This window comes from Sinocyclocheilus anshuiensis, unplaced genomic scaffold (assembly GCF_001515605.1).
Source record: "Sinocyclocheilus anshuiensis isolate Anshui unplaced genomic scaffold, SAMN03320099.WGS_v1.1 scaffold623, whole genome shotgun sequence".
Lineage (NCBI taxonomy): Eukaryota > Metazoa > Chordata > Actinopteri > Cypriniformes > Cyprinidae > Sinocyclocheilus > Sinocyclocheilus anshuiensis.
Window position 1 is genome coordinate 899,174 of NW_015548226.1, and position 21,764 is coordinate 920,937.

The window sequence follows — 21,764 nt, forward strand, 5'->3', positions numbered from 1 at the left end:
CTCCCCGACGACCCATTCTCTCTCACACACGTCTCATTCGCTCCGGTTAAATAGTGCTTGTGTTGCGCATTATTTTAGTCATTCCCGCAGATTTCGCGCTTATACCAAACGCGCGTGCACCACCACTGATCTATATTAGTGGAGTGCACAATCCGCACTCAGTCTCAGCTTGTGAGCCACAAATACCAAAATGAGTGGCTAACTGCGCTAAAACGTTCAAAGACGCATGTGCGTCGCGACCGCGTCGCTTCCATTATGAGCGCGTCTGCCGTGCGTCTTCATTTGAAATAACGAACTTGAGCGCGCAAAAAACGCGATATGTGAATGGAGGTTAAATAGTGGTTGTATTGCGCATTATAGTCATTCCCGCAGCTTTTGCGCTTATACCAAACGCGCGCGCACCACCGCCGATCTATATTAGTGGAGCGCACAAGCCACGCTCAGTCTCAAACAGCTTGTGAGCCACAAATACCAAAATGAGTGGCTAACTGTGCTAAAATGTTCAAATACATACAAAATTATGTCAAAATGCCCATCTTGGCGAGTATCCAGTTAAAGGCAGTCAGTTTTGGAATGTTAAATAGTTGAGAAAGAGAACGCATGTTGTGTATATTGGGTGTTAATTACATTACATTACATACACAGTATATTGGGTCCGTGGATAAACTCTTAAAGGGACCGCAGTCCAATATTTCTGCTGCTGTCTGTCATGTTAATCAAAGAACAAAAGACAAAGAAAATCACTTTCTGCTCTTGACTGAATACGTTTTATAACTTTAATGGTAAGCATTAATCTGTATTTAATTTTTACAATGAAGACTACAGAAATGAAAGTAATCAAATGTAAAATAACACTGGATGTGTTATTTTACATTTGATTACTTTAATTTATGCAGTATTTCTTAATTGAATAAAAACTTACTTAACCTGAAAAACTTAGTTTCATAGCTCTCTTTATTCTATTGCATTTGTTTGTGCTGTTGTTTGCCTTTGTTTTTGTTCTTATTTTATTACGGACTTTTTACTTGTGTTTTTTTATGAAAATAAAACTTTGCGTTGAAGAAAAGTAGATTTTTGTTTGTATATGCTGTCAATTATAGTTCTTAGAAAGAAAATCGGAATCGGCAAAAATCAGTATCGGCAGATCACACTAACGAAAAATCAGAAATCGGAATCGGCCAAGAAAATTGCAATCGGTTGATTGTTGATTTTCAAATAAAATGGGCCGTTGGTTCTTATTACGCAGGAGCAGACGTTGCCTGTGAGCCTTGAATCCCTGGACGTGTTGGAATGCGAGGATAAAAGGAGATCCAGTTCAGACGGCCCTCTTCATGGACCCCATTTCAGCCTGATTCTCTTGCTTTGTTGAGCCAAGAAAAGCTTTGGGAGCCAACTGGGACAGAACCAGAATGTCGAAGTGAGCTAATTGGGAGGAATCCTGGTCTGCAGTTCCTCTCTTTCCCCCCTCTCGTCTTCCCTAGTGTCCAGCGTAGCCTTTTTTACTCTCCAGTGGAAATCCCCAGATGAACTACACCCACTTATTAAGGCAGCCACACTGCACATCATCCAGTCTCTTTAGAATATGTTTGGATGTGCTGTTTTTTTTTTTTCCTTTTAGTCCTATGTGTGTTCAGGTCACGAGTGTTGTGCTATCATATGAATTTGCAGATTTTTTTGTCATGCCATTGCATATTTTCTGGGACAAGAAGCAGTTAGCCTCGGAAGACCGAGGGAGAATCATCCCTTGACTTACTTCAATGGAAGGATGACAGTGCATTAATTTGCTCTCTTGTCACAAACGCAGTATCCCATATCTTCAGTGTTTTATCAGCCAAGGCTTTATTTTAAAAAAAAAACTAAAAAAAAACCCTAGCAATTAAGAGAGAAGTTGCTGCCGTACAGATCTTTTAAATTGGCTAAGATAAAATTTAATTGAGATCCTGCAAATAATGAGAGGTTTTGTTCGTGTTGCAGTGATGCAAACGTTTGACTGAACTGCTCTACCAACGAAGAGAGCAGAGAGAGATGCTAGTCTCCTGGGACGCCCAGACATGAAAGTGAGGTTATCGCAGAATCGGCCTCCTGTCTTGGAGGAGTTTGAACTCTTTGCTTGCGTAACATCTCTCGCTATCAAAACAGTTGGCGGTAATTGTGGCAAGCGCTAGCGTGACAGGCGTCCGGTGACGCTTCACTTGGCGGAGGCTTATGTCACTCTTCATAACAATGATGCCTCATCTGTGCGTGCCAGCGCACATTCGGTTTACTCGTCTCAGGGAGTAAGTCACGACTGAGCCAGTGCAGCATAGCTTGCTTTCAGGTCCAGCTGGTTTAAATGGAGCTGACCTTCTTGTTTTTGGAAACCTGTGACAAAATCGCACCTAGATTAAAAGGAGGTTGTTTACCAATCCTATCTCTCACTTTCAGTGCATTTTTGGATACAGTACTCACACTGTGTAAATGGCTTTCATGTACCGTGTTGTTATTAACACAAAAATGAAGTTATTATGAGTCATCTAAAGACTCAGACATTCAGTACATAATTCAAACAAGGAGCAATTGAAGAGCATAGTGATGATAATATGCATTTTTTAAAACTGTGATGGTGGAGAGAGAGAGAGAGAGAGAGAGAGCACTGGGGTAGGGCGGAAAACAGGACCAATTTGTTTGCCAAAACTCTAAAGTGCATTTTGTATGCATAGCTCAACTCTTTATCCATTTGTATTCATACACTCATTTGCATGATTGAGTCCATGTGTATTTGAGCATTCTCATATCCTCTGTCTTGTTTATGTCTCTGAATGCCTTTGGTAGTCAGTGTTGCATGGATTTGCATGTTGGTTTTGTGCATCCAGGTGTAAGACAATGGTTCAAGCTGGTGTTTGCCTATTTGTGTGCTGTTTATAGGACCTGCTTGTGTTTTATATTTCATGTCAGAAGCATATGTTTTGTTATCACTTCATTTATATTATGCCTCAGAATATCAGTCTGTTGGAGTATATTATATATATTTGCATATTATCTAGTGAATATTTACATTGCATTATTTCTGTAGATTGCACAGTCAGTTTTTTTAATCAAAGATGTGTTATTGAAACCTATGTCTATCTTGCACAGTCAATGACTAGTATACAGTATATAGAGGTCAATAATATACTGATTAGGCAAATAAACATTGAATCAATGTCAGTTTGTTCTATAAAGTTCCATGCAGCATTATTCTGATTATTTTAAACACCAGGGGTTCACAAAACATTTTTAAAAACATTAATTTAGAAGAATTTCCTTACTTGTTCTTACATTGTTTTTAGGATGTATCAGTGAAATATAGAGTTTGTCATATTATTTGGGTATGATCTCAGACAACATCTGATTTTATTGTTAAGAAAAAAAAAACGTGTTTTTCCTTAAGAATTTTAGTGAATACATCCCTTGGACTTTTATCAGAGATATAAATGAACAAACACACACACAAAAAAAGCAAAAGTGTGAGTAGATGTAACTTTTCAAACTCCATCAAGCTCCCACACAGAGAGATGACATAAATTTTGTTTTTTAATATGTTAAAAAAAAGCACAGAGAAGCTTGGCATTTTTATAATTTCCTGTGTATAAATGCCATATAGCTATTTGGAGAATGATCTATTGAATGGCGCAGATGTGGCCGCTGATGGTGATGAAGGCCCAGAGCCAGTGAAGGAGCTGTAGTATTAAGCAGAACAATAGAGCAATCACTGCTTTGATTGGTATTGATCTTGGAGCAGCCGGGACGAGTGAAATTGAACCTGACCAGTTGGACCCGGATCCCATTTGAATCAGAAAAGGTGGTAAAACAGCGTGCCAAATGATGTCATGGCTCTGGCCGGACACAAGCTTCCTTTAATGGCTGCAGGACGGCACATTATTCTCTGTTAAGAGGAAATGTGAATCATTGTCAGGCTGTTTCCCTGTGGGGGGGGAAATAGATTTATCATCCTCCCTTTCTTCTTTTATCCTCATCTTCCCTTCTTTATGTCCACTCTGTCACTATTGTTTTTATGATGAGGATCATGATCACACAATCATCCTGTGAAAATGCTTTATATGAGTGTGATTAGTCGTAATAAAGCATCACATACAATGTGGTCCAGAGTTGGTCAGAATTCAGTCAAAATCACGGAGGAAAAAAGGAATAGTGAGTAAAGAAAAGGTATCCTATCATTGTGGCACAAAAGCAAGAGGACACTATCGATTCGAGATCTGTTTTTGTCAGTCCTCTTTATCCCGTCCTAAAACAAGATTTGCTCTTTCCTCCGAAGTGATGCTTGCTCAAGCTGCCATGACAGATACAGTAAAACAGCTCTTCACCGCCAGGCCTTTTAAAGATGAGCCGTTAAACCCCAGATTAGCACCAAGATTCACATTTTTTTCTGCCTCAAAGGGATTCGGGGAGGAGGACCGGTGCTGGAGGTCACGGCAGCCCTCCTTCTCAACTCTTCTTCAGATTCGCTGAAGAATCTCTGCACGCCTGCTGCTTTAAAGCATTCACACTGCAGACTCTCTCTGGACGAGGTCTGGCTCCGAGCTCTGTGACCTTGAGGCGCTTCAGTAGACGCTAAATCAATTTGACTGACATCGTGCAACCCTTCAAGTCATTGCTAATTCAATAGAAGTTTTATTGCATACAGAAAAAGATCTCGCCTCTCATACGTACAGCAGAATGTGACGTTTTATTTGCTGGTGGATTTATAAACTGCAGTCAGTCTGAGGTTGATGTAGCCTAAAGGAGTCTATAGTAAAGTTGTTTTTCAAAGGGTCAGAAAGGGATGCTATTGGGTTAGGGCTGGGCGATGCATTGAATGTTATTGGGATTAATGTTGCTGACGTTATGAAATTAGGGAATATTTTGATAATGTTAAAAAGTTTAGTAAGCCAATTTTAATCCCCTTTTTGGATGGGGATAGACTAATGCTTTCAAACACTTCCATGCGTATATGTATTTCCTCTTGTGCAGTTGCTTATGAAACACGGGTGGTAATCGGTCAGGCCTCCCTTAGCTTAATTCATCATCACAACGTGAACTTAATAATTACATTAGATGCATATGATCTCTTTGCAATCTTTGTACGTGTCTATGTTGTTTTTTTTGTATTACGGTCTTGATGTTTGTGTTGTGTTTGACCAGACGCTGTGGGTGTGACTCTCCAATGTCTGAATATTCAACTTTCGTCCCATGGAAATTAGCATATAGATAACTATACCACTGATTTTCATGCAGTGCACAAGTCCCTGGAGAGAGGCGCGGAGGAGGTTTGTAGTATGGAGGTTGGAATGCCAGCTTAGTAAAAGACCATGTCAACCCGCTACATTCTCCTTTCTTATGCTGTCTTTCATATCAAAGCCTTTCCTACTTTCACTTGAAAGTTAAAAGACCTCCCTCTTTCCCAGCCTGCCTTTAACTCATGTGACTAATAAAGCAGTTGAGGGAAGACCACTTGAAGAAAAGTTTACCAGCGCTGCTGATGAATTAACATGCAGTTCCATCCTTCTCCCTGTCTGCTTGGAACTACTGTGCAATGAGCCCTTATTTCTGTCACATTAATTTTGTTTGAAAAAAATAGAGGAAAAAGGCGCAAATTTCCCTAGACACCCCTTAATATCTGTACTGGGAGCTGTAAATGTTGCTTTTCCCAGCATTTTTCAGTCTTTATTATACAAAGTTTTATAATTAACTGACACCTTATCTCACTGGAGGATTTCATTTTTTTTTCTCGTTTTATTATATGTACAACATTTTTGATCAAGGTAAAAAATGAGTAAAATCTATAGTGTGCTGGTTTGCAATTTGCCTTTTTAAAAAAAAATTATAATCTAAAGTTTCATTTGAGATGCGAACGGCTATGAGATTTGATTTTCTGGAACATTTCTCACGAGACAGATTGCGGTCCTTGGTGAAACGTCTCTGTAATATGACAGATGGGCCAAAATCGATCCATTAACAGAGGCGAAACGAGTGACGTAATTGATCTCCATAACATTTACTCCTTTAGGTGTTTGTTGTCTTCATTGTCGTCCTTATCTGTTGCACAGAAACAGCCCTAGATTTACTTGACCTCCATTTGAGTCGGTTCGTGCAAAGAGTTTTTCTTGAATCTGTGCTTATATCAGGATAGTTTAATACGTTTCCTCCAAAGCCCACATTCTCCAAAATGGGATCAAAAAGTCATGGACGACACTACAGCGACCCTTGCGCAGGCTCGTGTCTGCCGTATGATGAGGTAGAGAGAAAATCAAATCTGTAAATGTCACCCTCTCCTTATTCAGACAGTCTCCAAATTTGCCTTCTGAAGCAGATTTGCCGCTCTCAGAGCATTTGTCATTGCACCATTCTTAATTGGAAGAGTTTCTAAAGGAGCGTTGGAAATGTACAGGCTCCAAATTTGCCTTCTGAAGCAGATTTGCCGCTCTCAGAGCATTTGTCATTGCACCATTCTTAATTGGAAGAGTTTCTAAAGGAGCGTTGGAAATGTACACCCCGCCACGATCTGAGACAAAACCGCTTACGGCAGGTGAAATGGCGTTCCGCGGAAAATACAGTCTCTATGAATAAACAAATGCAAACAGAAAATACCCATCAGAGCTGACAATTTAATGGAAAAAGAGAAGGCTTTCATTAAAAAGTGACATTGGGCTGATGAGGTGTGGAAAGTTTTTGTGTCCATTCTTGTCTTTTTACACTTTGCAGTGGCGAAGCTCCATCTGTTTCGAGACCGGCCCATGTACGTGCATGCGATAGATGCTTACAGAGTCATTACAGAAGGCAGACCTGCGGTAATCCTCAGAGGGAACGTACAGGAGAACGGACCTTCTTTGTGCTTGCCTTGGGTGAACAGAAATGTGGCTTTGCAGATTTACAAGTACAGATCTCATTTTGCACAGCGAGCCCATTTTGCCATTTAGATCCGTCTGCTCAATTAAAACGCATTAATTATATGAATGTGTGCGAGAAATGTCAAAACATTTCAGCAGGCACCTTTGCAGATGATTATTCTTTATAAACCCTGTTTATCGGTTTATCTCTTCAGGATTATATTGTGCCAAGAGGATTAAAAACTGAGGCGGTTGTGTTAATTTTTTTATTATTTTTTTTAAATCTGTCATTATGAAATTTTAAGAATAAATTGGATAAAAATTAAGAATCTCTTGTATGCGTTTTTGATATCAGTGTCACTTTAAAAAAAACACTTCAGTATACGGACCAATTCTCACTATTAACGAGTTGCTTATTAGCATGCCTATTATTAACATATTGGCTGTTTATTAGTGCTTATAAAGCACATATTCCGCATGGCCATATTCTACATCCATAATCCTACCCAATACCTAAACTACCTTAATAACTACCTTACTAACTATTAAAAAGTAGCAAATTAGGAATTTGAGGCAAAATTCAGTTAATGGTTTGTTAATATTGAGAATTGAACCTTACAATAAAATGTGACAAAAAAACACACAAAAACCATTGTAGTAATGGGTCAAAATAGAGCTTTACAATCCATGAATAATATTTATTTTTAGTGCAACCTCAGGAAGTTGTACATACAGATTTGTAATATTTTTTTTTTATATAAAATGTTTTATGGAGGGTGAAGTCTGTTTCATTTGTGCTTTTTTTAAATCAATGAATATCATAATGTTAATTATTTTAATTAATACTTTTAGTCCAACCATGTGCTGTGTTGCGGCTTCTTGTTTTTTTTCTTCTTTTGTTATATGAAATCTGTTTTCATTAGGATCTTTAAAACTTTTGTTACTTTCCATTTCTGATGCATTTTATTGTCCATTAATGTGACTAAAATGTCTAAAATATGGACACTTTATGTTTTGTCTGTCAAAATATTCAAAGGTCTGATTTTAGATGGCACAATCAGCCCAATGGTTTGTCCATGCCCGGCGCTGAGCAACTGTTTATCACCTTTAGTGAAAATATTCCAAAAAGGATAAAGAAATCTGCAGTATGTTTCAGCTCATTTGTCATGTAAACACTCTCAGTGAAAATAAAGCTGCTTCTCAGCCACTGCCTTTAGGGCTTTTCTGTCACCATCAGTGTTGTTGTTCTTATTAGGGTCACTTAAAGCCACATGCGGGATCTGTTCAAACATGCTGCTTATCGACAGTGTGAGATCCCACAGTGCCTTTGCGCCACTCAGCTGAAGAAGGAACGTTCATCACTTCTTTCAGCCTAGAACGTTCCGTATTTAGTGACCTCCAATGTCTCCTGTCAAAGACTTCAGTCTATCAGTCACTTTAGCCCAACTCACAGCTGCTGACATGGTGGCTGAGTTTCTGGAAAATTTAAAAGAGCTCTTTACGCTGAGAGTTAAGTTATGATATAGCTTTGTATCCCTAGCTTAGACGAGACTCTCTGATGCCTGACATTACTTTGAAGGGCAGGTTTGATAGGTGTTTTTCAAAGATCTCCTCAGATCAAGAGTCAGACATCAGTTAGACAAGGGCCACATGCGGCTGCGGCGCCTTGGCATTTGCGCTGAATGCTGACTGGTGTTCGTGTCGAACGTGACTGTGTTTTTTATGTCAGTAGAGTTTGAAACTGAAGCGATTTATCTTAATACATTCATAATTAATTATGGTGGGCGCGTACGCCTGTGTGCACCTATAATTGTTTACACGAGAAGGAGCAAATAGTCTCTATTCTGTTCAATCTTTCTCTACCACCTACATTCACACATTTATATCTGTGTGAGTATTAGCAGCGTGTTCGTAGCGTGTTTTGTTTTTAATTTTCTTTGTTGTTAAGCCTTTTCCCCTCAGCTCTGCTTCTCATTGGCTACTCATGGGAGACGGTCGTGAAAGAGAGAAAGGCAAATGCTTAAGGCAGCGCTTGGCAGACGGCGACTGACTGTGATTAAAAATTGCCTCTAAAGCCACAGTCGTCAGAGTCAGCATAATTTAAAAGCCCCTCACTTTGATGCAGAACAATGAGTCTAAATGGCAGTCCTCAGAATCGCTCGCTTGTTCTGCCAAAACATGTACTGAGCGGGAAAAAGAGAGACGGAGATGAAGGGAGAGATGAGAAATAACGAATAGGAACAGGAAGGGATATATAGTCTCGTCTTAATTACCCTGTAAATAAGTTTCTCAATGCCTCGTTCCTTTATAACACATCCCAGTTGAGTTACATAAAATGAAAAAGAAAAGAACTTTTCAAGAGAGCCTGCTCATTTATTCATTGTCTTATGAGAATGTGCTGTGTGTTTTGCTTTAGAATCTTTGCTTTAGCTGAAGCATAACAGCCACAGATCTCCCAATTTATAATGTGAAACGGTCATTAGATTCCAACAGAACTGTTGCCATGAGAGAGAGAGAGACGGCGCTGAATAAAAAGGCAAATCACAAATGAGATCTTTTCAAACTCAACAGATTCTCCTAGATGCTAATGAGATTGAATGGAGAGCAAATGTCAACTTTTACTTAAGTCTCCTGGTCCTTAGATTTTTCTTTGAGGAAAATGCTCTGGTAATCTCAGACTTTGCCAAGACATGAAGTCTGCAAAAGTCTAATTTCTGTGCCATTCATGTTCATCAAATACCTTTAAATTCTTATACAACAAATTGCTTTGCTTTAGGAAATTTAGAAGAAATTTCAAGGCTAATAGCAAGTTAAAAGTTTTATAAAAAATCTCTTGAGCCAGAAAAAGCCATTCCTAATAAAGGCCCATTCACAGCTAACTATAAATATTACTATAGCGGTAACTATATAGGCATCCACCTTAACGTATGACAACTTTTTGTTTATTAATTGCGCTGCAGTTTTGTCTTCTGCCACTTTAAATGCTCTAGTGATATAAAAACATGTAGATTCTGATTGGCTGTGAGTGTATTTATCATCCATTAGTTGAAAAAAAAAAAAAAACATTCTAAAACAAAATTGTTCCTTCGTGCTGTTTATCGTTATAGTTAGAATGAATATTAACACTTTATAGTTATCATTATGCCTGGAGGCTGGAAATATACTTTTAGTTTTTACAGTATTGAGTACAGTAGTGTAAGTTTTACACAATAAAAATAACAAAGGTCACAGTATACTTACAAACCAGTGGTGTGCGGTGGTATTCTGAATTGAGGAGGCAAAGTCCGCAAAGATTTATTTATTTTTTTTACAAATGTAAATGCATGTCCCAGTCACATTTCCTTGGGTAAATAAACATTACTTACACTATCAGAAAAATAAATAAAAAAACAATTCTATTTCATAATTTTACATTAACAATGTAATTAATATTCTGTTTGTTAAAGGCATGTATGAATCTCTTCACTTTATTAGTATAGGACAGTGTAGAAGTGAAGCAAAGTGGTAGAGAGATGTAGGGGCAGGATCAGGAAAGGTCCTCGAGCTGGGATTTGAACTCGCGATGCCCGTAGTGCAGCGGCATTATATGTCGGCACGCTGCCCACAAGGCTATCAGCACCGACTCAAGTTTGTGTTTTTAAGCATTTTACATTTATTCCAAAATAATAACTCAAGGCAGTTTTATTTGTGAACTTATGTTCAGCTGTTATTTTTAATAGTTAACTTTGAACTATTTTTGAATTTTTCGGACCATCAGTCATCAAAGCTTGGTAAATATTGGTCACAGATGCAGAGAATTACTTTAAAATTCTCCAAACTGATTACTTACTAAAAACTCATGTTTTCATGCCATTTTAAGTCTTATTTTGACGTAACAAAGTAGTTATATCTAAGTAAATGCCTCCTCTCATGTGACTTTCACCCATTCATTCTCTATTACCCCCTCACCAAACCCATTGCAGGTTTTAGGTGGTCTGTTAAAACTCAATGGGCTCAGGGGAGGCGAGAGAGAGGCGGACTCCCGCTGTAACTTTACCTGCTGGTGTCGCTGTTGAACAATATTTCTTTAGAAAAATGAGTGATTTCTAGACTATTTAATGTTATATTTTGTAATATTGGCATTATTTTATTTTTGTACTACGAAATTTGTTTGTCATCCAATATTTTGAGGAGACACTGCCTGCCTTGCCTCCTCTGAGGAAACACCCCTGTTACAGACAAATTCAGACAATTCTGGTTAGTAAGTTGAATTCAGTATATTTACAGCAATTCTCATCAAATTGTCATGGCTGGAAAGTCACTTTAAATGCAGACATTTGTGCTTTAGTGCCTCTCGTGGCAACTTTGAGAATGCAGTGCGTACTTGAATTGCAAACGTAGAAGCATTGGCATTTAGGTACTTGTATAGAGTATATTTCAGGCGCAATTGCGTTTATCTGATCTGCTCTGTTGATTTGAAAGAAGTCTTGTTGAACTTGGCCGTTTTCTACAGGGAATTTATTTTTTTTTATGTGGGTTTAAGTTCATGGACAGGTAAAGCACAAACAATGTGCATTGGTTCTGGTGTAAGACAGTGAACATAAGAGTGATCTAACCCTCTTCATGTGTTTCTTTCCCTCTGGCTATCTGTTTGTCCTTAAAGCCAGAGTGAGAGTGGTTGCTAAGCAGTGTCTCTATGGACACACGGGCTTCATCTCGCTCAGATCTGCAGCGTCTCTTTCGCTTCTCTCTCGTCTTTTACCGAGGACACATTCCACAAATCTCAGTCAGTCTCTCATTCTCCTTTTCTTTCAGTCTCTCTCGCTTTTTTTTATATTCATAAGCAGGCTCAGCATGCAATATGGAACTACCTTCTCCCACAGGGCTAAAGATTGAGTTCCTTAAGAAGCCTCAGCCCTTGATGCAAACAGTTATCAATAACCTTGAAATGCTTTTGCTCCGTTGCCCAATTTTGTTGTTATGAATTTGAGCAGGCACTCTGGCATGATAAGGGAGAGAGAAAGAACGGGAGTGTTTAAAAAAAACTCAATAAAAACAAAATCACAACATTTCTGGATGAAAGCCTTTTGCACGCCTTGTGCTCTAAATATGTTCCCTTTCATTTCACAGTAACATCTTAAGTTTTTTTTTTTCTTCATTGCTTTCTGAGTGCTCCCCCTTTGAGGTCTCGTGCCTGGTTTATAGTTTTATATTTCTGAAAAGGTTGTCACAGCAATTTGCAAACGTAACACCTGGGCATGGAAGTTTCCTTAAAGGAGTCCCTTGAGCAATAGTGACACTGAATTCAAACAGCTCAGTAATTTACAAAGAAATGATTGGATCTTTGTTTAAAAAGAACAGCTCCCAGTGTTTTAGACTCTGGAGAGCAGCACAGCTTTGGTTTTAATAATCCTACTCGCTTCATATTCAGTAATCGTTTTGTGTCATTCACAGATGAACATGGACATTTGAAAATCTACCTGCCCAAGAAGCTTCTGGAATGCCTTCCCAAATGCTCCTCCCTGCCCAAGGAGAGACATCGCTGGAACACCAACGAGGTAGAAGCTTTTTGTTTCACAGGAGTTTGGAATTTAGTTTTTCCCATAATGCAATGATAACATTTTAATGTGTTGTTTATTGGATGCTATTGTTTGTTACCTCATGCTTGTTTTACAGCAAACTTTGATTATTAATTGTAGTTAAGCACAGATCTAAGTAGGAGTTTCTAGATTTTCGGCTCGACAGAACACTGCAGTCAACATATAATATAATATAATATAATATTTGACTTTAAAAGACCTTGAGCAAAAAGCTCATCACCAAACACCAATGACTTATACATACACAATATAGACAAAAGTATTGGGACACCCCCTTCTTTAGAACAGATAAAAGCAATTCCAAAACTGTGGCAACAAAGGTGGAAAGGTAATTCATGTATTTAAAAATTGTATTTCCATCTCTGTTGCAACAGTTTTGGAAGAGTCTAAATTGACTGTACCCATATGTACAAGTCATTGGTGTTTGGTGATGAGTTTTTGGCTCAAGGTCTGCATTTAAAATCACACCAGAGGTGTTCAGCTGTATATATATAATGATTCTCATTTATATACTTTACTTTACTATACTATATTTATTATATTATATAATATTATTACGTTATATGAGAATTCATGAGATTATAATTTTCTTATAACAATAATTTTGTAAAAGTTTGTCTGTTTATAATCAGTTGTCCACCAAAAAAAATAAAAGTTGGTATTTTCACATGAAATATACCGCTTTGTTGACTGCCATATTGCAATATTTGGATTTGCTCTGTATATCTGTGTCAGTTTTATCTAACAGTTGGACTCGTATACAAAGTGTATCTGCATTGCTTTGAACTTTGTCTTCCTGGCCCGAAGGCGTTCTGACATTCAGAGACAAACAAACACACTCAGCAGAGATTAGGGAAGCCTGTTTGGACCGATTCCACAGCACACCAAAAGTCTGACACAACCTCCTACCGTCTCGCTCTCTGCTAAAGTATAACACCACTTGAACATGCACCAGCTCGGTTTTCATTTCTTTAAAATCGGAGATCTGGTCTCAAGTGGGTAAGTTAACATATTGCAGGTTGCTATCTGATTTACTGTGGACTCTGCCAAATTTACAGAGATGAGATTTGTATTGAGCTGTTCTGAATTTCTGAAGGAATACCATCACATGATGTATTAAGGGTTTAAAATTCTTGTTAAAGGAATAGCTGACAAGTCTTGTTACCATAGGTTAATATATCATTGCATTTCTTTGCCTATAATGGTTTGAAGAAGGCTAGACTGTGAAAGCTTTTTTTCACTAGCTTACAAAAGTCAAACTTTTCTTTCATTTTCTAGACCTGCCTTAAATTCTTTATCATGATGGAGATGGCACATACTGCTACAGATGTCTTGGGATGATGCATGCCATGACCTTTCAAAATATTTCAGATTCATCCCTGGATAAATGAGGGCATGGAAAATCACAATGCGTGTGTACCGAATGTAGGGGCAAACAGCGAGGATGGGTACGGAGCTTACATGCTGATCTGGTAAGCTGTAGATTGAATTGTATTACCTTGACTCAATGACAAAATCCCCATGTTTTGTAGACTTTGCAAACGGAGAAGCCCACGAGTTTGCTTTTTATAATGTACATCACTGGGACCCTGTTTGAGCCAGAGTAAAGGGCTTTGATATCGCCAAAAGATTCATAAGTCGCTCCCTAGCAGCAGGGATGAAAAAGCTGTCAAGGTGAACAATATTCTCTCATTTTAGCATGCTTAAACTTCTTGAGTAGCCTTGGCCGGTGGCGATAGCGAATGCGCCTTTACGCACTTACACAGAGATGCTGTGTCTGCGTCATTCCACCATAATCTGCCCCAGATGACAAACTGTGCATCTAAAAGTTTTAAGCGGCACGGAAAAGTGCTGCTGCGTGCGAGTCCTTGTCTTGTCGAGTTCCCCTGCCACAATTGTTTTATTTTAAATCTCTCAGTTTCTCCCTCTTGCATTTGTTTTGGTGTGTGCGTGCTCTTGATCTAGATATTGGCATCACGGATCCAGCTTTACCCCTGTGATAAGTGCCAGGAAAGTGGTTACCGTGCCTTAATCTTAGCTGGCACTACCCTGTTCCTCTGGGTCCCTTTTCTTTTTTGGTCTGCCTAAGTTTCTCCACACATAATCAAAGGAAGCAGATGCTACTAGTCAAACCTTACCCTACAGGGAATGCTGGGAAATGTAGTTTGTGTTTGCATAAGCGCACCTTTGGCTCCTGCGGAGTGGAAGGGTCTCTTGTCACCCAAACAAGCCAGGTTTACCGCTTCACTTTCCATTATAACAAATAATGTAGTTTTAGCGAAGACCACATCTGTTGCATTTTTTACCTCTTTGGACTTGTTCAGAAAGGGAAAGGATCTGCAACCTGGACTTTCTGCTTCGTGATTGTTTTTCAGAGTCTCAGGAGGCGTAAACTCTGTGTGTTTACATATGCAGTTATAATCAAGCAGTGGTGGGTTTTTGTGTAGTTGAGCTATAGTCTCCATCTGCCTGCATATGCTATTCATTGTCCATATTTTTGACGTGTTTTAGTACAGTTTTAAGTAAAAAATAATATGAATATAACACTTGAATATTCTGACCAGCACTTTCACTACTGTTCTTATGCTTGGGGTCGGTGTAATTAAATAAGTCTCATATTCTCAACAAGGCTGCATTTATTTGATCAAAAATACAGTAAAAACAGGAATATATTATTACAATTTGAAATAAATGTTTTCCATGTGAATATATTTTAAAATGTTATTTATTCCTGTGATGCAAAGCTGAATTTTCAGCATCATTATTTCAGTCTTCAATGTCACATAATCCTTCAGAAATCATTATAATTTGCTTATTATAATTGGTGCTCAAGAAACATTTATTATTATTATTATTATTATATGTTGACAACAGATTTGCTGCTTAACATTTTTGCGGAAATCGAGATACGTTTCTAACAGAAAGTTCAAAAGAATAGTATTTATTTTAATTTTTTAAATAATTTTAAAGAGTCTTTACTGTCACTTTTGAGCAATTTAATGTGTCGTTGCTGAATAAAAGTAATATAACAAAAAAATAAAATAAAATAAATAAAAATTCTTACTGACTCTAAATGCTTCAGTTTACCAGTGTAAATGCATTGTTCAGTTTCAGTTCACACTGCTCAAGCAGGTCAATACCTGAAATTATTGACTTTGATTGGATTATTTCAGTAAGTCATATCGTTTTTGTTTCTGTTTTTTGACGTATTGTTAGTGCAATGTCTTGCCAATGCATGGTACTCTATGCTTTAATTAAAATTGGTTAAGTAACATGATGCACATTTTTGACTTTTTTAAGCCTTTAAATGTTGGTTGGACAGATCCTTGTTTAAAAGTTTGTCTTGATGACAGTCAGTTCATTTTAATTCTGCATGATTTGATTCAAATTTGAATTGTAGTCTACGTTCTGTTTTCATTCATCAATTCATGAACTGAATTCAGGCATTCTCAGAGTGGTGCACAACCCTGCGCTGCACATTTCTGTAATCTGGGTAAACTTTATTGCACTGTTGTATCTGTCACCAATGTTGGCACTGCAAATAGCGATCAGTTTAAATGCCCTGTGTATATGTGTAAGTCTGTGAATAAGTCTGAATGATTATGACACATCTGCACAAACAGACTTTGCCTTTATTTTTCTCCTGGTCCAGGCATTATTCTGACATGTGGTGGTCGTCTGTTGCCGTAATCAGGCTTGTTAAAAAGAATCCACCGGATCCCCTCCAGAGTGGGTTTAGCCATGTCCCGCTATCCCAGGGATTACAGCTTCCTTGAAAGGATTAGCACAATGCTGATTAGTTTGATTTCATTCTCCAAGCCAGAAAAAAGCCAGTCCTCTTGATGTTTATGAGATTTATTTTAATACATTTCCTCTTGTGGAAACAAATTATGCAGACTCCTTTTTTTTTTTTTTGGAAACTGTCAATTCAGAAGCTTGCATTTTTCTCGCTATTATTCTTGCTTGCTCTTCGTCCTGTTTTGAGAGCGTTTCCCAATCGAGCTGAAGAGCAAAGCTTCCTGCTTAGTAGAAATAAAGAGGCAAAAAACAACTTTGTGCCTGGGATAGGGAATGCGTTGCCCCTGTCGTGGTAATTAAGGATGACTCCGTGCAGGCAAATGTTTGAGGAAATGGAGGCTGAGCCGCTGAGGAGACGATGAGGGAAAAAAGGAAAGGTCACGCTGCTTTGTTTTTGCAAACGGGGAGGCTTTGGGCTGTAAGGAGCTGATTTGTGAAGGTGCCTGGATCATGATCGGAATAGTAATTTGAGGAGAGGCTGCTGTCTGTCTGTGGTATAGGTGCGTCTGTGGGTCCATGAAGGAATGCAGAGAGATGCTAGCGAGCGTGCGCTGACCGATGCAGTGAATTGCAAAACGCTCCAGGCATCTCTCAATTTTTGTGTCTGTTGTGTGTGTATGTACAGTATATGGCTAAGACAGCAAAATCAGCAGCAGGATGCTTTTAGTTACAGTATGTGAGAGAAACCTGACGGTTCAACAAGAAATCAAAACTGATCCAAATCAAAATGATTTCTTATACACTTTCTTATACACTCATGGTTTTATTGTGAATGATTAACAATACAGATTTACAGAATATTGCTCGGGACATACTGATATAAAAATTATAATTAAACTTTATTTGGAGTACTACTACTAGCTCACACATTTCTTAATATTAAGCCTAAAATGTGTTTTAATGTCACTATCTTTGAATAATATTGGTCTTTAAATACAATATATTTAAAGTGTACCTACTTGCAATAGTTCCACTTTAGCACAATCAAATATACTTTAGTTTATTTTTATTTGGACTTCAGCACTACTTCCGCACAATTAAAGTGCATTAGGTACAAAATTAGTTGTTCTAGTTTAGCAGACTTACCAATTTAGTATACTAAAAGTACAATTGCAGGGTATTTTTATTTAGTACATAAATATATACATGTATGTGTAGTATACGTAGCATGTAATAAATGTATTTTAAATACATTTTAGTATATTTATTTTTCACTAGGGAGGGATCATTTTTAGTAATTTTTAAACAAATGTATTTAACTAATACATTACTGGCAGAAATCATGTGATTAATCACTCTTATGAGTTAATAGAAAATTCCATATTTAAAATGAGTGTTCTTTTTTTTCAGTTGCTAACAACATGTTTTCATTGTGGGGCTTTATACATGAACTCTCAGATTCGAAATTAAAAAAAAGATCTGAAAAGCCCTGATATATAGACCACTTTTTACAGTCTAATCAATCCCCAAATGGATGAAATTAAGTCTTGCCCTATTCTATATCCTCAGTTTTTTTCCCCCAAGAATTACATCACATTATGTAAGTTAAATTGGTTGTGAGAGCTTTTTTTCAGATCTACCTTCCAGTCAGATTACAATGTGTAAATGAATGCAGTCTTTCTTGTTCTTTCTTTATTAACCTGTCGCTTACTGTGAGGTCAGATGATTTGTTGTGGTGTAACCATAACCATAATCTGAGCGTTTTTGTACCTGTACCTGCTTCTGAAGGAACCGTCGTCATATGTTTCCCTTCCATTCCCCTTCTCTCCTCCTGTCTCCAATCCCACGTTACACTCATTCGCTCCATAACCCCTCCCTTTTTTCCGTGTCTCGAATGCACTGAGGTGTAAAATTATTCAGGGATAAAGGGATAGATTTCTCCCTGTTGAATTGAACCACTGGGTAAGGCTTTTGTGCCAGGCCATTGTAATTGACTGTCGCTTTATTTACCGACTGAGTTTGTGTGTATGTGTGTGTGTGTGTGAGATTCTGGAGTGCTTCCCTGTTCATTTCTTTTTCCATACATGTGGCTGTTCTCTCTCGCTTTGATCCACAGCACATCGGCAGCTCACGCAATCATGAAAATGGCTCGCATGGCTCTTTCCTAAAGCATGCCGGACAGACTTTCATGTTATTTAATTACATGAAATCCATTCCTCTACTCCGAAGTCAACCACAAACGTACAGGAAAAAGGGCGTGTTTCCTCTTCACACATTCCATGATTGGCGCTCGCTGGATCCAACTAATTATTCCCCCTGTCAGTCTTCCCAGCGGCCTCTTGGATGGAGCACAAACGCTGCGCTGCCCTTTGGAGGGATTTAACAGCAACTCTCAGGACTGCTGTTCTCTTGAAAAGAGGCCTTGCCCCCTCCGGTTGTTGACAAATGGCTATAGACTGGCGTGGTGTCAAGTTGTTAAAACGTACAGCGGTGTGGAGTCAGAGAAGTTAATGGTTTTTCATACTTCTCAATTTTCCACCCTTGATTGCGTTGGCCTGCTCACCACTCCTCATGGATGTTTACGAAGACGGCTGGAACGCCGGAATGGATTCGAGCGTTATGTAAGCGGAAGGCTCAGGTAATGCTGTTACAGCGGCTGCGGCCCCAACATTTAACATATGATCCATTCACACTCGGCTACCTCCGTGACTCCAGGAGATTGAACGAGAGCATCCGTTCAGTCATATGCTGTGATAGACTACAGCTGCTGGGGGGGAAGCTGTCAAATCTCATTATGCTGAATACTGCCAGTCAACAAGCAGCTCCCATCTTCGCCAATGAAGACTTTACTATCCGCGAGCCTCCTGACACGCCGTATTGATGGATCACAGTTCATCGCCGGCGAGGAAACGGACTTAATGCTTTGAGTGCATGAGAGGAAGAGCGGGGTCATTTACTGGGGTTCCTGTAAACCACAATGGAGAGTTTATGAGGAATAAGGGATCGAGGGCGATGGCGAGCACATTCTGTTCGAGTGATGCGATGCTGCTTTTTTTGCAGAGCTCTCACCCGCTTTTCTTCTGAGCATGTATAGACGATGGTTGTCATTTTTACAGGTGAGAGAAATCGTAAGTGGAGATTTCCTCAGTCTCTTTTGGGACTCATCTTTGGTGCCGTGATGGACAGGTGAACAATGGGTTGGTCTGATACTGCTGCCTCTCTCTGTGGCCATTTCATCTGATAACAACATATTTAATTGTCATGTCAGGGGACTGGTCTTTGGAGTTAGGACTACAAGGCCTAGTGAATGTCCTTGAGCAAATGTCAAGAGCAGTACGAGCATAGTTGTTGAAGGCAGGACTGTTGCTTAAATTCGTGTGGGTCGCTATTCCTCATGGGAGGCCTTACACGTTTCCTATAATGGAAGTGTATTGGCCATGGCCGTTTTAGTGTGTCTGCACTGTATGTGTAGAAGCTGCATGACAACTCAGTGTGTTTACTAAAACAAAAACAGTTGTGAGCTCAGTGACTTTAGCCAAAAAAAAATAAAAAAATATACATGCAATTATGTACTCCATTTTACTACTGTTGGTGAAAATACATTGGTAATTTTTTAAATAATATTTTATATATTGAAAAAATGAATATACATATTTGTATTTATAAATACATATTTATTAAAACTGTAATTAATATAATTTATTAAGTATTTTTATATTACACATTTACCATTGTTGATGGAAATCTATTGGTAATTTTTAAAAATGATATTTTATATATTAATAATAAATGTATATTTGGTATATTTGCATTTATAAATATGTAACATTTATTCAAAATTTAATTAATATAATTTTAAATAATGTAAGTATTTTTATATTTACTCATTTTACCATTGTTGATGGAAATCCATTTGTAATTTTTTTAAATAATGTTTTCTCAAAAATATTTATCATAAAATTAAAACTTATTTTAATTTAGGTTTGTATAATTTAATAATACTTATTATAATTTACACAAATATTTATAAGAAATGTATAACTTTTTTAATATTTCTTAATAATAATTTATAATTAATTGAGTATTTTTATAACCTATTTAAGAGTTGTAAAACTGTTTTTGTAAAGTTTGTGTTAATCTAACTACATAATGTTTGTACTGATCCAATTGTTCATACTGTATGTATGATTAGAAACAAACAAAAAAATATTTAAGAGAGCAGAAACATCAAGTTGGTATTGGATATAAGGATGAGGAATTGTACTGAGAACTCAAAACTATATATATATATATATGATAAGTGATTATTTAATTTAATTGAACATTCCATTGTAAAATGGCTTCATTGATTATAATGAGTGTGATCTCTCTGCTGGCACGTAGCAATGTGGCGCATGCATTTGGTCACTTCTTTGCCTGGGGTGCATCAAAACTTACCCATCCACCCTTTCCATCGATGCCCCAGTGAGGTTTGTAACTTTAAAAATTTAAATATTATGGTCGTTGAATAGCTTTGGATAAAAGTGTCAGTTAAAATGACAAATAAGGTTTTAGTTTTTTTGATCTTAACATATCTGTTCAAATCTTTCGCAAATCCTGCATAGTCCGAAGGAAAGTGAAAAGTAAGAAATATCTTGCTTGTTGGGAAATAAAAAGTGGTGCCTCATAATGTCCTCTGCTAAGTCTCTTGCTAGGTTCAATTTATACTGTATTCACTGTGCCGGTTCCTCGGTTTTACGACTTTTATAAAAGTCATCATTTTTCTCTGCCTTTGAGAATGTGTTGAGTTGACAGGCCTGGGTCGGCTCTCCATAAAGAGATCTCTTTTAGCAGAGAGCAGGTACCCTGTCCAGCCTCAACAGTGGCAATAGCCTTATCCCTGCTTAGCATTTATGAGTTCTGCAAATCATGTAGCAGCTCAGCCTTTGGCAGCCTGACAAGATTCTCCAGACTGGAGGCTAACGGGCCTGTCACTCGGCGCTGGTTCGGCCCAACAAAGGCTTGTCAGGGAAGGTGAGGTCTGGTGCTCACAGTTAACGAGACGCTGAACTAACTTGAGAATTTCTTTATTTCTTTATTTTTTTTTGTCTTTTGAGTGAGATATCCACCCTGAAGGACACGGATGGATGGTGACTGAGACGGTGTGTCTGATAGATTCAAGGGAGGCGCAGGCTTCCCGTGTAAAGCTGAGGAAGGTGAGGTCGCACAGGTTACATTTGCAGAGATTATGGGTTCAGGAAGTCTAGACCAACATATTTCTAAACGTAAACTTTGACTGCTGTGCATTGGTGGGTTTTTAAGAGTAAAGTGCAAATAAACATGCAAAAAGATACGAAGGAGTGAAATAAACAACCGCGTTTGTCACGGATGCTGGCCAGCAAATGACTAATGCAACAAGCATAAAGAAACTGGGAAATTTGAGGCCGGAGGCACTTTGTGTGGATGTCTGGGCCTTTAGAATTTGTGCTTTTACAACCACAACCATGTGTGCAGTGAGACGGGAAAGCACTTTTCCATGACACAAGATGTCACCTGAAAGATGACTGGGTGTGTTTTTGCTGCCTCCCTCATTTTCAGAGAGTTGAACATGGCCGTCATTTCC

General features: G+C 38.2%; 1 protein-coding gene across 1 annotated transcript in view; it reads left to right on the forward strand.

The window, feature by feature from the left end:
• LOC107654393 (calmodulin-binding transcription activator 1-like) overlaps positions 1-21,764 on the forward strand; it is a 340,679-nt gene that overhangs the window by 3,140 nt on the left and 315,775 nt on the right. The window contains exon 3 of the mRNA XM_016441439.1: positions 12,279-12,382. Within this exon, the coding sequence (XP_016296925.1) occupies positions 12,279-12,382 (104 nt within the window). The remainder of the gene's footprint in view (positions 1-12,278; positions 12,383-21,764) is intronic.